The 12,610-nt window shown below is 35.1% G+C and overlaps 1 protein-coding gene across 2 annotated transcripts; it reads right to left on the bottom strand.

Annotated features, from left to right (window-relative positions):
• Nucleotides 1-1,335: 1,335 nt before the first annotated feature.
• On the bottom strand, nt 1,336-6,566 carry LOC136232741 (heparanase-like protein 1). Of its 2 annotated transcripts, none has more exons than XM_066022126.1 (10): nt 6,242-6,566; nt 5,491-5,757; nt 5,338-5,374; nt 5,041-5,224; nt 3,929-4,077; nt 3,607-3,840; nt 2,943-3,132; nt 2,708-2,833; nt 2,417-2,519; nt 1,336-1,837 (listed from the first exon to the last, which is right to left on the bottom strand). In XM_066022126.1, exons 2-10 carry the CDS (start codon nt 5,698-5,700, stop codon nt 1,451-1,453), a joined length of 1,620 nt encoding a protein of 539 aa, XP_065878198.1. In that variant the 5' UTR covers nt 5,701-5,757; nt 6,242-6,566; the 3' UTR covers nt 1,336-1,450. The 2 variants fall into 2 exon arrangements, with proteins under 2 accessions (XP_065878198.1, XP_065878207.1); XM_066022135.1 differs by having other exon boundaries at nt 5,491-5,751.
• Between the last annotated feature and the right edge of the window lie 6,044 nt (nt 6,567-12,610).

Raw genomic sequence — 12,610 nt, 5'->3', positions numbered from 1 at the left:
CGCAACCTTATCGAGGTGCTGAGGTTGGCGGTAGTGGTCGTCGAGATGAAATCACTTGGAAAAAGTTAATAAAAAAGTGACACGTGGCATTTGTGTGGTCAACAGTCAAGCGCGTTTTCTATACAGGTCAATATTTTGACCGAACATAGGGGTGTAAGGAGTTGTATGTGATGTTTTTGGAGAGTTGAGGGGGTTGAGAGGTTGTCCCCTAAGTTGAGGGGTCAGGTGAAAAAAAGTTACAAGTTTAGGGGGTTGGGTGCCTATTAAGCCAAAAATTAATGTTCAAAGTATTTTAAGAATAAAAAAATAATAATGGGTCGAATGCAAAATAGGTTATTCCAAGGGCCCCCATTTTGGTGCATCATTCGCGTCGCCCAAGTGTTTCGACTGCAATCCCTACGTATGAGAGATCATTTCACTTAGCAACTGGTTAAAGGCTAGTAAAAGTCACTTATGAACTAGTAGAAATTCTTATTTCTTTCCTATTCAAAACCATTTCAAGTGGTTAACTTTAAGCATCAATTTGTCATTCATCACCGGGGCTTGATAATTTAGGGACCCTAGGCAAAATAAGCAGTAATGCCCATTTAATATAAAATTTACAATTTAGGGTCCCCGTACCAAATGTTAAATTTTAAATTGATTTTTATTCATGTCATTACATAAATTAATTTTTAATTTTCAAATTAAGGTAATAAAATGAAACTTGTCTTCTTAAAGTTCAGAACCCATATATATATCATTTATATATTAAAAAAAATTACAAATACTCTATTTTGTTGAGGAACAAGTTAATACTATTTTGCTACTTTAAATTTATTTATCATACTTTAAACATAAGGTATTTATTTATAATTCTAAATTTTTTGGGTCCCTCCAGCCATGGGCCCTAGGCCAACGCACCACGGGCCTAGACCCAGGGCCGGCCATGTTCATCACTTGTCCGTTTTGAGCTTATAATATAGCGTTAAAAAGATCTCATGGCATAAAATACGTATTTCAAGTTATTCTAAAATTCATTTATCCGTTATATATTTAAATGTCAAGTTGATAAAAAAAAAAAAATTAACAAATCAAAATTGTTATTTTAATACAAAAATTCCAACATACATTGGGTGTCACTTTTCTTGTTTATTTATTTATTTTTTTTAAAAAAAAATTATTTGAAAATAATAAGTATGTTAAGTCATCTTGAATTAATATATATATATATATATATATATATATATATATATATATAATTTATTTATTTATTACGACATGTCCGATCAATCCGATCCGGTCCGGTTCTGATAACATTATAGTCCAACTACAATATTTCTCATATACTAAAGATTGAAACAAGGACAGCTAATTAACAAATACATTTTTATTCTTCTTCCACAATATTAATGCAAAAAATATTAACTTGTCATACTTACAATTATCATAGAATTACAAAAAGTAAAAGCTAACTAGAGTATGCACAAGAGGGCGCATCAAAATTAGGGAATACAATGAATGCAATTGACCGAGGACTCACATAAATAGGAGATTTCACATTATTATGAACAGGTTCCAATCTTGGGATGTCTCCTTCTCTGGTAATCTCTAATGGGATTCCATTTAGAACCACTGTTTCGCTTTGAAGGTAACCGTTTTTCGGAGTTAAATGGTACTCTTCTCTCGTTAATTCCCCATCTGAAGCTTGCTTTCCGATCCATGACACCGATCTCTTAAGGCCACGCACAAAAGAGCTTTCTCTATGAACATTCAACTTCATAGTCATACTATTTTGTAGACTGATTACAAAGTCAGTCTGGTTGCTTAAATTGATTAGCAGTAAAGTAATACCCGGCTGTAATTGGAAAGCAAAACAATAGCAGTCAGTCAGACAGACATACAAAGCAAAACTTATGAGCTAAAAGAAATTTGAAAATGGTTACATAAATAAGTTGCAGAATTTCATGAATTAGAGAAAATGAGGTTGGCTAAAGAAAAGGAAACAACTTAATATTGCTCTAGTAACTACATTAGTATTCACATGGACCCTTTTTGCCATTCACAGTCAGATATACGCTGATTAAAATCTTAGAGTAGAGATTCAAAGCATCCTAAGGTTTAGATTTAATCAGCTTAGATCTAACCGTGAATGACCAAAGTCCATGTGAACACCACTGCTGGTCTATACTGAGAAAATAAGCTTGGTATAGAAGAACCTGATACTAAGTATGCGCTTTCTACGTGTAGTTGTCATTCAGTAACCAAAATCAAAATGCATTAATCAAAGAAAGTTGTATTGTACCACAAAACTGGGAAGGTAAAACAGACACTCTCTCTAATCTTATGGTTAGTACATTACTCTAATATGGATAATGTGATAAATGAGACGAGATTGGAACTCAAATCTTAAAACCAAAATAGAGAACTGTCTTACCCTTCCTTTCGAACAATGGGCATAAGCACGTAGATGTGGTGAAGCATCACTACTACCAACAGATAGAACACCTTTGCCCATAAGTCGATGCCATAGAAGGGCACTGATGAAACACAATATGCAACAAAAGCAAAAGCAAAAAAATTGGATCAGCTATGTCACAGAGAACGGAATATATTTTTCTTACTCGATTCTTTCACTTCATCTACTCAATTACCGAAACAAATGTAATAAGAGAAGCTAAATTGGATGGCCTATTAAGTACTTCAAAGAAAAAGGACATTCTCTTGCCTGTAGTAGTCAGGGTTTGGCACTAGTGTGCTTGTATTCAAGAGACCGTAGTTTCCACCAACAAGTGACTGCCTGCAATACACTTTAGTGTTGTACTTGGATGCCATTCCAAGTTGATCTACATACCTGAATATCATACATAAAAAAAATGATTTTGAGTCATCATCTATCCCAAGTTTGTAATAATAAACTTTCTCCATTAGTGGAAAGCATGACCAAAGATAAGATAGATTACCAAAAGCTATTAACAAATGTATTAGACACATGACGACCACCACTGTTATAGGCTCCACCAGATTCTCCAACCCATGCGGAAGACCAAGGGCCGTTCTGCTGAATGGTTTGTGCAAGAATACTAAATGTCTCAGATATCTTGCTCAAATGATTGGGATCCAATATCTTGCTAACGAGGTGAGGATCATTGCCTGCAATTGCAATTGGATAAGGAATCATATTTTTTATGAGGAAAAAGGCCTAAAAATAGCAGCGCATTTTCTCACAACCCATAAAAAACATAGAAAATAACTTCTCTAGATTCAGATTTTCAGATATATGTACCTCTGATTACAAATGATGCTAATAAAAATTAGAACGAAGACAGCATTCGACATGCTGATTCCTTAGGAGTTTATACCACATATCCACGCTTTATGGACCTTTCTATGTGCTAATTATGGCTAATAAATGAGATTTTTTTTTTCACAGTAAGAAAGATATCTGAGAGGACAATCAAAGATGACACAATGAGCACCCCTCTATGCAACTGTGTTTCGAACTAATATGAATACAGGCAATTATTACATGTACATATGTAATATTTCAACAAATACCAATAGCCATCATAAGCATATTTGTGTTTTTATTAGCAATGAAATGATTTTGGAACCACTGCAGCCTACCTGGACCTAAGTTGTATATGTGATGAGTCATAATATTGACGATGCCTGACCCAGAAAGTTGAAGAAACTTAGCATACCACTGCTTATCAAAAAACCCTCCAGGTGCTACAAGTGAAGGTTTGATGTCAGAGTTCTTATACAAATCATTGATGATTTTTTTAAGATTGATTACATCTCTCCCATAGAGTTCAGCACTGACGCTTGCGCCAACTCCACTTCCACTTAACTCGTTACCTTCCATAACAAAGGCAATACATAAGATAAGGTGTGAAAGCAATGACTTTTGAGCAAAAAAAAAAGAGGCTTTGTTTAAGGCTTATACCAAATTCCCATGAATCTATCTTGTGTCCCTTTGTGACCGTGTAGTTCATAAAAGCATGAGCATTACTAGAATCCCATGCTCCTCCCCAAACGCCCTTCCTGATCTGGTGCCTCCCATAGAGAGCATTCAAGCTAAATGTCAAAACTGCCCTGCACATAGAAAATGCCAATCATAATCGTATCACAAATATCTAATAAGCCTGTCAAACAATCTCTTCCAAGCTCCACTTCCATGGCATGAAATATGTGTTGATGAAACTTAAATATGTAATTCAATTAAGGAAAACACAAGCAGGAAGGGAATGTCAATTTCAACTTCTCATCGGATAGCATAGGGGAGTCATGGAGAGCCATTGCTCGTTGCCCAGCGCATCTAGCATCCTACTATACCAAAAAGGGAAAACTTGGAAGTATAGCTAGTACAAATAAATGGGGAAAAAGAAAAGTCTGAAAACAGTCTGGATGGCAGGGAACTTCAGCTCATAACTTTATTAAGCTTGTAATTAAAATGAGAGAGAAAAAACAATAATAAAAAAGATGCAGCACTATTTCAATTGCAAATAGCTAAGATGCTTCAAGTTTCACATGCAAGTCAAAGTAAATTTTTCTTTTCCTATGTTATTAGTCTTAGGAGCGGCCTCTTGCCAATTAAATTGGCAAGGGAAGGCTTGCCCCCAATACACCCTTGTGGTGGGACCCCTCCCCGGACCCTCGCTCAGCGGGGACGCGTAATGCGACCGGGCCGCCCTTTTTTTTATGTTATGCTCCATTCGCAAAAGCAACTTCTACGCTAAAGAAGAAGTTAGAAAAAAAAACAGAAAAGGATTCTTACTGATAATTTATAATCATTTAAGTACCAGTTGAGCTTCAAAGTACAACATTGACACAATTATTCTCTATGAAACACTAGTGTTTCACATGCTGTAATAGAAAATATAAACTGAATGGATAAGGGAATAGACCTGTTTCTTAATTAAACTAGTGATTTAATTGAATAAATTGACAACCTTGAAAATATTATAATCAAGTATTTGTTATGCAAAAGGCCAGAATGCTAATGGATATATAAAGATCTAAATAGAAAGGAAAAGAATCCAAGTTCTTCACTCTTACCCTGTTCTACTAAACAAAAGATTCAACTCATCCCACCGCCTCATGTGTAAACATCCCTTTGAAAATCCAAACAACCCATCCTGCATCTTTCTAAATGGATAGCAAGGAGACTTCAAATTTCCTACATCATACACGACTTGGTCTTGCAAAGAGCCTCCAATTCTTATTCTCAAGTGCCTGAAAGCTACAAGGCCACCAAAAAAATAAAAAACTACTTATCATGTTGAAATCAGATTTTAAGCACAAATGATGCAGATTTTAGCTGCACGTACAATATTAAAAAAGGATGATACTAACCTTGGATAGCTTTTGCAAGAAGAGGACGAGACAAGTCCTAGAAAAACAAACAGCACTATCCAATCATCAAATGCTTCAAAGTAATGAAAAGAAAAACCCAAACATTTCAAAATCTGATTGATTTTCATCAAGAGGTACAGTTCACAGCCTTACCATATTAATGACAGAAGAATAGCCCCATGGGCATTGGTCGTAGTTGCACTTGTCATGCGGCCACCAATCAATGGTAGCACAGATAAAATTATCATCAGTTTCAGCTATTGTAGCTGTTCCATCAACCATAATTGTAGCATGTCTAACTTCTTGGGCAAAAATTGCAGGAATCGAAGCTAAAAAGAATAGCAAGAATCCGCAGAACCTCATTGGCTGATCAAGTATAATAACCTCACCAGCACCTCAACTTAATCTGATAAACTGCAGCTGAAATATATAAATGGGTAAAAAGAAAAAATCCTGTCTACACTACATGATTTGAAAACTAAACAAAATTTGAATATAATGTTCGAAACAGTTAAGGTATCTAATTCTTAGATCAGAACCAATACTCAATTATATTTTCAAATAAGTCTCACAACCACCGCTCAAACCAGCAAAACATTTGGTGCTGAAGAAGTTCATCAAAAATAAGATCCAGAGACGAGAAGGAAACACGAGATGTGAAGAAAAATAATAAGGCATTAATAGTCATTTCCAGCTGAGAGTTACAGATATACAATGCTCATTCTCAATTAGAAAACTAAATCTCAAAGTAGCTGCAAGATACTAAAATTGTAGTCAAATCAAACCCAAACGACAAAATTCAGCTAATATAGGAAGGGAGACTAAAAGTTACTTCGTGACTGATAAAGTATCAAATTAAATTGATAACCAAATCTATAAGCTAGTTGAAGAAGAATCCAATTACCTAAAAAATGAAGTTTATAAATCCAACCCCACCATTAAAGACAGCATCGAAGTTCAATTTCCTGAGAAGTTTCCTCTTCTGATAAAACACATCAATAATGTGGTACTTTGTGACTGTTTCTCTATTATTTTGCTTTTATCTTTGGCGTTTTCTGGGATTCCTGAAATGGGTCGGTGTAATTTGTTAAGAGTTTATTGGATTTGGTTAAAAAGTTGAGTGGAGATTTAAGGAGTAGGGATTAGGTATGGAAAAGGAAAAGGAAAACTGTTAGCTTTCAATGGTGAAAAAAGGGAGAAAATGGCTGTAAGTAAAGACTGTAACAGATGGAATTCCAAAAGGAAGCGTGCGAGCTGTAAGGTTCGTAGCTTTAAATGGAAGTTAAGCTCTTTACCAAATCTTTGTGCAACAGAAAAATAAAAATGGTTTGTTGTTTGACTACATTTTATTTGTTTATCATTTGACCAAGAAATCTTTTAGCTTTCAGCTGAAACCTTCACTTGCACCTTATCCATCTTTTGTAAAAATCATATTAACTTAACACGGTTAAAGAAAATAGCACGTGTTATCCAAAATTATGTTATTTGATTACGTGATATCATTTGGTTATATTTACTATTTGATCTACTTGATATTCTATCTATTTTGAATGAAAAATTATCTAATTTGTTTAATTTTATTCGTACACAACTTTAATACGTGGTGTGTATATGTGTCAATTGTTTAATTTTTTTAATATAAACTTAATACGTGGATAAAATAAGGAATTGATTTTTTTTCTTATTTTTCTACAAATAAAGTCTCTATAAAAAAATAATTAAAACAATTGTTATATGTATATATCACGTGTTAAAAATATTATCATGTAAGAAAAATTAATAAATCAAATAAATTTTGATCAAAATGAATGAAAATATTACCAAATAGATGATATTAAGGTCAACAAAGGTAAAATATTACCAAATACTATGATATTAAGGTCAACAAATTACAAAATTTTGAATAGTCACCAAATAAGTCTTTATGCTATGCTATGAAGTTCAAATTTCAAATATTGTAGTTCAAATCTACGGTAAGACTTGTTTTAGACGAAAATTTCTTACCTAATTTGCATTGTATATTTTTAATTTAATGCTTAGAAAATAACTTCTTACTACGTACGTTTTTTTTTTGTTTGGTAGACTACTCCATAAATTTTCTCATATGTTGATTAAACTAGTTGTATAACCGCGGAGCTGAAATATTTAATATTTATAATTATTATTAACTATCTATATGAATACAATTTGTTTTATTTTTTTAACAAAAAAAAATAACATTATTTAATGGTAATAATAGATAATTTTTTTATACTCTTATTATGATAATTATATTCAATATGTTCCTATCTTTGTACCAACCTAGTTAGGATGAGGGGAGGTTTTCGATGTTAAATAACCTATTTTGATTTTAAAAATCATACATTATTATATATATATTTTAATTTAATTTGAGATAAATTTGAGAAGAAATATATGAACTATATTATATTAATTTCATACCAACTATCTAATGGTAAAAATATACAATGTTACTTTGTTAATTTGTAAAAAAACAAATAACCATAGAAAAATAAACATATTTTAGTATATATTTTGGAAAAAAAAGTTCATATATTTTATTTAAAAATAAAGATAACGATTAAGATATATAATTAATGGTAGTATAAAGTAAATAAGTAAAAAGTATACAATATTTTACCAAAAAAAAAGATAATTTTTATTTTTGACACACCATCAAAATTAACTATCATATTACAAATTATAGTAATTACAAAAATGACATGTGTCAAAACTGAAGTTAGACTTAAAAAAAAATAATATTGAATAAGTTAAAATTAAAATGTAGGATCTAACCTAACGATATAAATTTGAAGCATCTAAAATTCCTATTTTTTTTTTTGGTAAGAAGGGAAGAAAAAAAAACAAACAAACAAAAACCTAACTCGGGATCAGTCTAGAAAGACTGACCCCAATCCTATCCTCAAGAAGAGAAGGTAACAGAAAAGAAGGAGGAACGGAAAGGGTAGAAACACCTAACATCCCCTCATGCCCAGCAGCTGCCAAGCGATCCGCCACGCGGTTTTGCTCCCTATAAATATGGGAGAAGGTAAGAGAATCGAAGGCAGGACGAAGCCTCAAGATGGCTTTAATGAGATTCTGACTCTTAAGACAAACAGTCTGTCTATCCGAAATCCTGTTGATAGCCTCCAAATTGTCAGACTCCACCGAAAGTCTTTTAACACCCATGCGAATGGCGAGTTTAATGCCAGACAAGATCCCCCAGAGCTCTGCAGTAAAGGAGGAGCCCGTACCTAAGTTATGGGTAAACCCAGCCAGCCAGGCGCCACCAGCATCCCGAAGAACTCCACCAGCAGCAATTCTGCCATTACTAAGGTAGGAGCCATCCGTATTCAACTTGACAACCCCTTCCCTGGGCTTCCTCCAACCAACTAACTGGACCTCTTTAACCGGGGAGGGGTGAACCAGGGGCTCTCCTTCAAAACTCTTTGTAATAACAGAGAGTTTTTTCGAGAAGTAAAACCGGAGGTCAGGAATAAAGACAGTCTTCTCAGCAAATAACTCTTCATTCCTCCATTTCCACATTTGGTGACAAATAATAGCGAAGAGAATAGCCCCGTGCTCCATACTGGCCAACAAATTCCCATTAACGCCTTCAGAGAACCAGTCAATATCAGAGAACCCCATAAAGGAAGGAAGGATGTGGTGAGGAAGGACCCCTTCCCAAACCTTTCTACTATTCGGGCAATCCCTCAAAGCATGGCACAAGGTTTCCACATGGCCGCTGCATCTGCTACAGGCACCAGATACAGCCAAGTGCCTTCTATGTCTATTTGCATTCGTGAGGAGCCTGTCTTTGACTCCCAGCCATAGGAAACTCCTAATGCGGTAGGGGACTTTGAGGGCCCAAATGGACTTCCAAATTTCCAAAGGAGGATCAGCCCTATTAGGGGTAAAAGCTTCATAGGCCGATTTGCAAGAATAAGAACCATTATTAGTCAAGGCCCAGCAGTGTCTGTCCTTATCCTCCTCCTGATTACTAATCTTCACACCTCTAATATTAAGGAGGGTCTCCAGGCTAAGAAAGGAGTCGAACTTAGACCAGATCCAGTCTCCCTCCGAGTCCACCACATCAGCAATTCTCCAGGAGAGGAGATCATTCGGCGGAGGGGGGATGCACACCTCAATTAACGGTTTGTCACCAATCCAGGTGTCATACCAGAAACTAATGGATCTCCCATTACCCACCTCCAAGCCAATCCCCGTACAGAACTCAGCAAAAACAGCACTAAGCCCTTTCCAGAGGAAGGAACAGCTGACAACCCTCTCCTTCGGGCCACCAAAGATTCTATCTTTCCTATACTTGCCGCACAGAAGACGAACCCAAAGGGAGGAGGGGGATTGCCACATTCTCCAAAGAAGCTTCATTAACAGGACTTTATTATTGTCCTTAGCTTGCCTTATACCAAGACCCCCCCTGCTCTTAGGCTGGCAGGCTTCCTTCCAAGGGACCAGGTGAATCTTCCTCCCATCCCCAGACTCTCCCCACAGAAAACGCCGATTAATTTTATCAAGGTCGTTGAGGACCGGCTCAGGGAGCTTACAGGCTTGCATGATGTGATTTGGAGCAGCGCAGTTGATAGACTGGATTAAAGTAAGGCGACCTGCAAGGGAAAGAGAATTAGCTTTCCAGCTAGCACACAAACCGTTAGATTTGTCCAAAATGTCTTTAAAAGAGGCTTTGGACACCCTGTCACTATGAAGAGGGACCCCAAGGTATTTCCCAAACGATTGAGTCAGGGGAATGCCAGACATCTCACTCAGTCTTCTACACAAGCTATTATCCATATTCTTGGAACAAAGCATACGGGATTTATGGATGTTAATCTTCTGGCCAGAAGCCTCACAAAAGCAGTCGAGGATATCCATCACAGCCTTAATTTGTTCCTCATTACCCTCCACAAAAATCATGACATCATCAGCAAAGAGTAAATGGGTAACAGGGGGGCAATGTCTGTTGATGGAAACAGGGTGGAGAGTCCCTTTGCTCACCGCCTCTTGGATCAGGTGAGACAATCTTTCCATGGCAATAACAAAAAGGAAGGGGCTCATAGGATCCCCTTGACGAATACCCCTGGATGGAGAGAACTCATCCGACATATCCCCATTGATCATAACCTGGAAAACAGGAGAGGAGATACACTTTCCAATCAAATTCCTCTAGTTCTCCGGGATACCAGCTTTGGCTAAACTATCCAGAAGAAAGCTCCAGTTCAACCTATCATAGGCTTTCTCTAGATCCAGCTTGAGAGCCACGATCCCTTTCTTGCCTTTCTTAATCTTCATAGAATGGACAACCTCCTGGGCAATAACAACGTTATCCATCAATTGTCTTCCAGGAACAAAGCTCCCTTGATTTTGGCTGATAATATCCGGAAGGATCTTCCGGATTCTATTAGCCACAATCTTAGTAATAGCTTTATACAAGACATTACAAAGACTGATGGGTCTCATCTGGAGAAAGGATTAGGCAATTCATCGTTACTACAATTTTTTCCATTTCCATGGACAAATGCGTTCAATACCTAAATTAAGAAAAGTTTAAGAAATATAGTTGATGGTCCAAATAACCTATCAATCTGATCAAATCAAGACACAAAAGGGGAATAATTTACATAAAGGACCAATAAATTTCTAAATATATGTTAATTTGAATTTAAATAAAAAAATTGACAGATGAATAATTTATAAAAAGGCTATCTCAAATTTGGATGAAGCAAGTGATGCAAAAAAAAAAAAGCTATGTACCAAAATATAATTAAGAGAATGTGGGTTTGATTTTGATGGTGGAAAACAATGCTTCAACGTCATGGATATAATTCTGGTGAAATCAAAATAGCTCAAATCGAATTAGAATGGATTGGTAGAACAAAATTATAGGCAAGAATATATATAGAGAATAAAAGACTCTTGGTGTGTATTGGAAGATGAAACGAAAATAGACGTTTAGAAATTGAAGAGAAGTTAAGACTTGAGACATGCAAGTAATTATTACACTTTAAGAGAGATGAGTAATTACATTTATAGTGGCGAATACAGGATTACTCGGTTGTGGGGCCGATTTTACACGTGTATTTGCAAAAAAAAAAAAAAATTGCTAAATCGAACTTGCTCATTTTATATATATATATATATATATATATATATGCATGTTATAATTGAGTGGTCAAGAACCAATTTTTAAGTATTAATGTATAATTTCTCAAAATTAAACTAGATTTTGTTTAAGATTTCTAACATGTAAAAAAATTGGATTTAAGAAGGGCCAAACAGGTAAAAAAATTTAAAACTTTTGATTTGAGAGGGTCTACAAGGCAAAAAAAAAATTTGGATTTAAGGAAAAAAATTAAAAATTTGGATTTAGGGAGGCCTAACAAACCAAAAAAAATAGAAATTTAGATTTAGGGATTACCTAATAGGCCCAAAATATTAAAATTTTGAATTTTAGACAAGCCTAACACTTAATGGGCCATCTTGAGGTGCTAATTCGACACTCTGATAAAAAAAATTGAGACAAGGGGACTGAAACTACCTGGGGTCAAGGTGATTCCGACGGTCGGAGGGGTCTGGGCCCCCTAGGGCCCCCTGTCTACTCCCATGCATTTATAGATGACTTGGGCAAATAAAATTGGCGGAAAAAGATAGATTTGTTTAGTTTCATTCAACGCTTCAATATTCTTAATTTCTTTTTGTTTTATTTATGAAGATGTCACATCATCAAAACACATCTAGAATTGTTGTTATTATTTTCTCTCTGCTCCGAAAATTATATATAATATAGATATATAACTATTTATAATTTTTTCTTCAAAAACAATTAGGAAAAAGTATAAAAATAAACCATATAGTTTGAGCTATTTTCAAATATAAATTACATAGTTTAAAAGTTTACAAAGAGATACTCTGTGATACGTTACGTTAGCAAAAACAATACAGACTGTTAACACCGTTAGAAAAGATTAATATGACAATTTTTGATCAAAAAGTCAAGGAAATTTTTGTCCTTTCTTATTATTTTAATTTTTTTCATTTAAATTACAATCTTTCTCTTCCACCTCACACTCTCTCTCGTCGACACATCATTCTCTCCTAGCCCTCTCTTAGACTTATCTCTTCCATTCTCAACTCTGCTCCGGAGTTGTTGCCATTGTCACCGGAAAAGACAATAATCTAACCGACAAAGACAATAATAATATGTTAAACTTGAATGTCTATAAAACTCCAGTACTAATTTTCCACTAACAAAAACTGG

This window comes from Euphorbia lathyris, chromosome 1 (assembly GCF_963576675.1).
Source record: "Euphorbia lathyris chromosome 1, ddEupLath1.1, whole genome shotgun sequence".
Lineage (NCBI taxonomy): Eukaryota > Viridiplantae > Streptophyta > Magnoliopsida > Malpighiales > Euphorbiaceae > Euphorbia > Euphorbia lathyris.
The sequence above is the reverse complement of the archived record's forward strand: the minus strand, read 5'-3'. Positions and strand labels throughout refer to the sequence as shown.

Bases quoted from the DNA above. Each gene is read 5' to 3' on its own strand.
- LOC136232741 (XM_066022126.1), bottom strand. From the start codon at position 5,700: ATGAGGTTCTGCGGATTCTTGCTATTCTTTTTAGCTTCGATTCCTGCA. The intron at 3,133-3,606 runs GTAGGCTGCAGT...TTGCAATTGCAG, and splicing joins CATATACAACTTAGGTCCAG to GCAATGATCCTCACCTCGTT. The intron at 1,838-2,416 runs GTAAGACAGTTC...TTCCAATTACAG, and splicing joins CCCATTGTTCGAAAGGAAGG to CCGGGTATTACTTTACTGCT.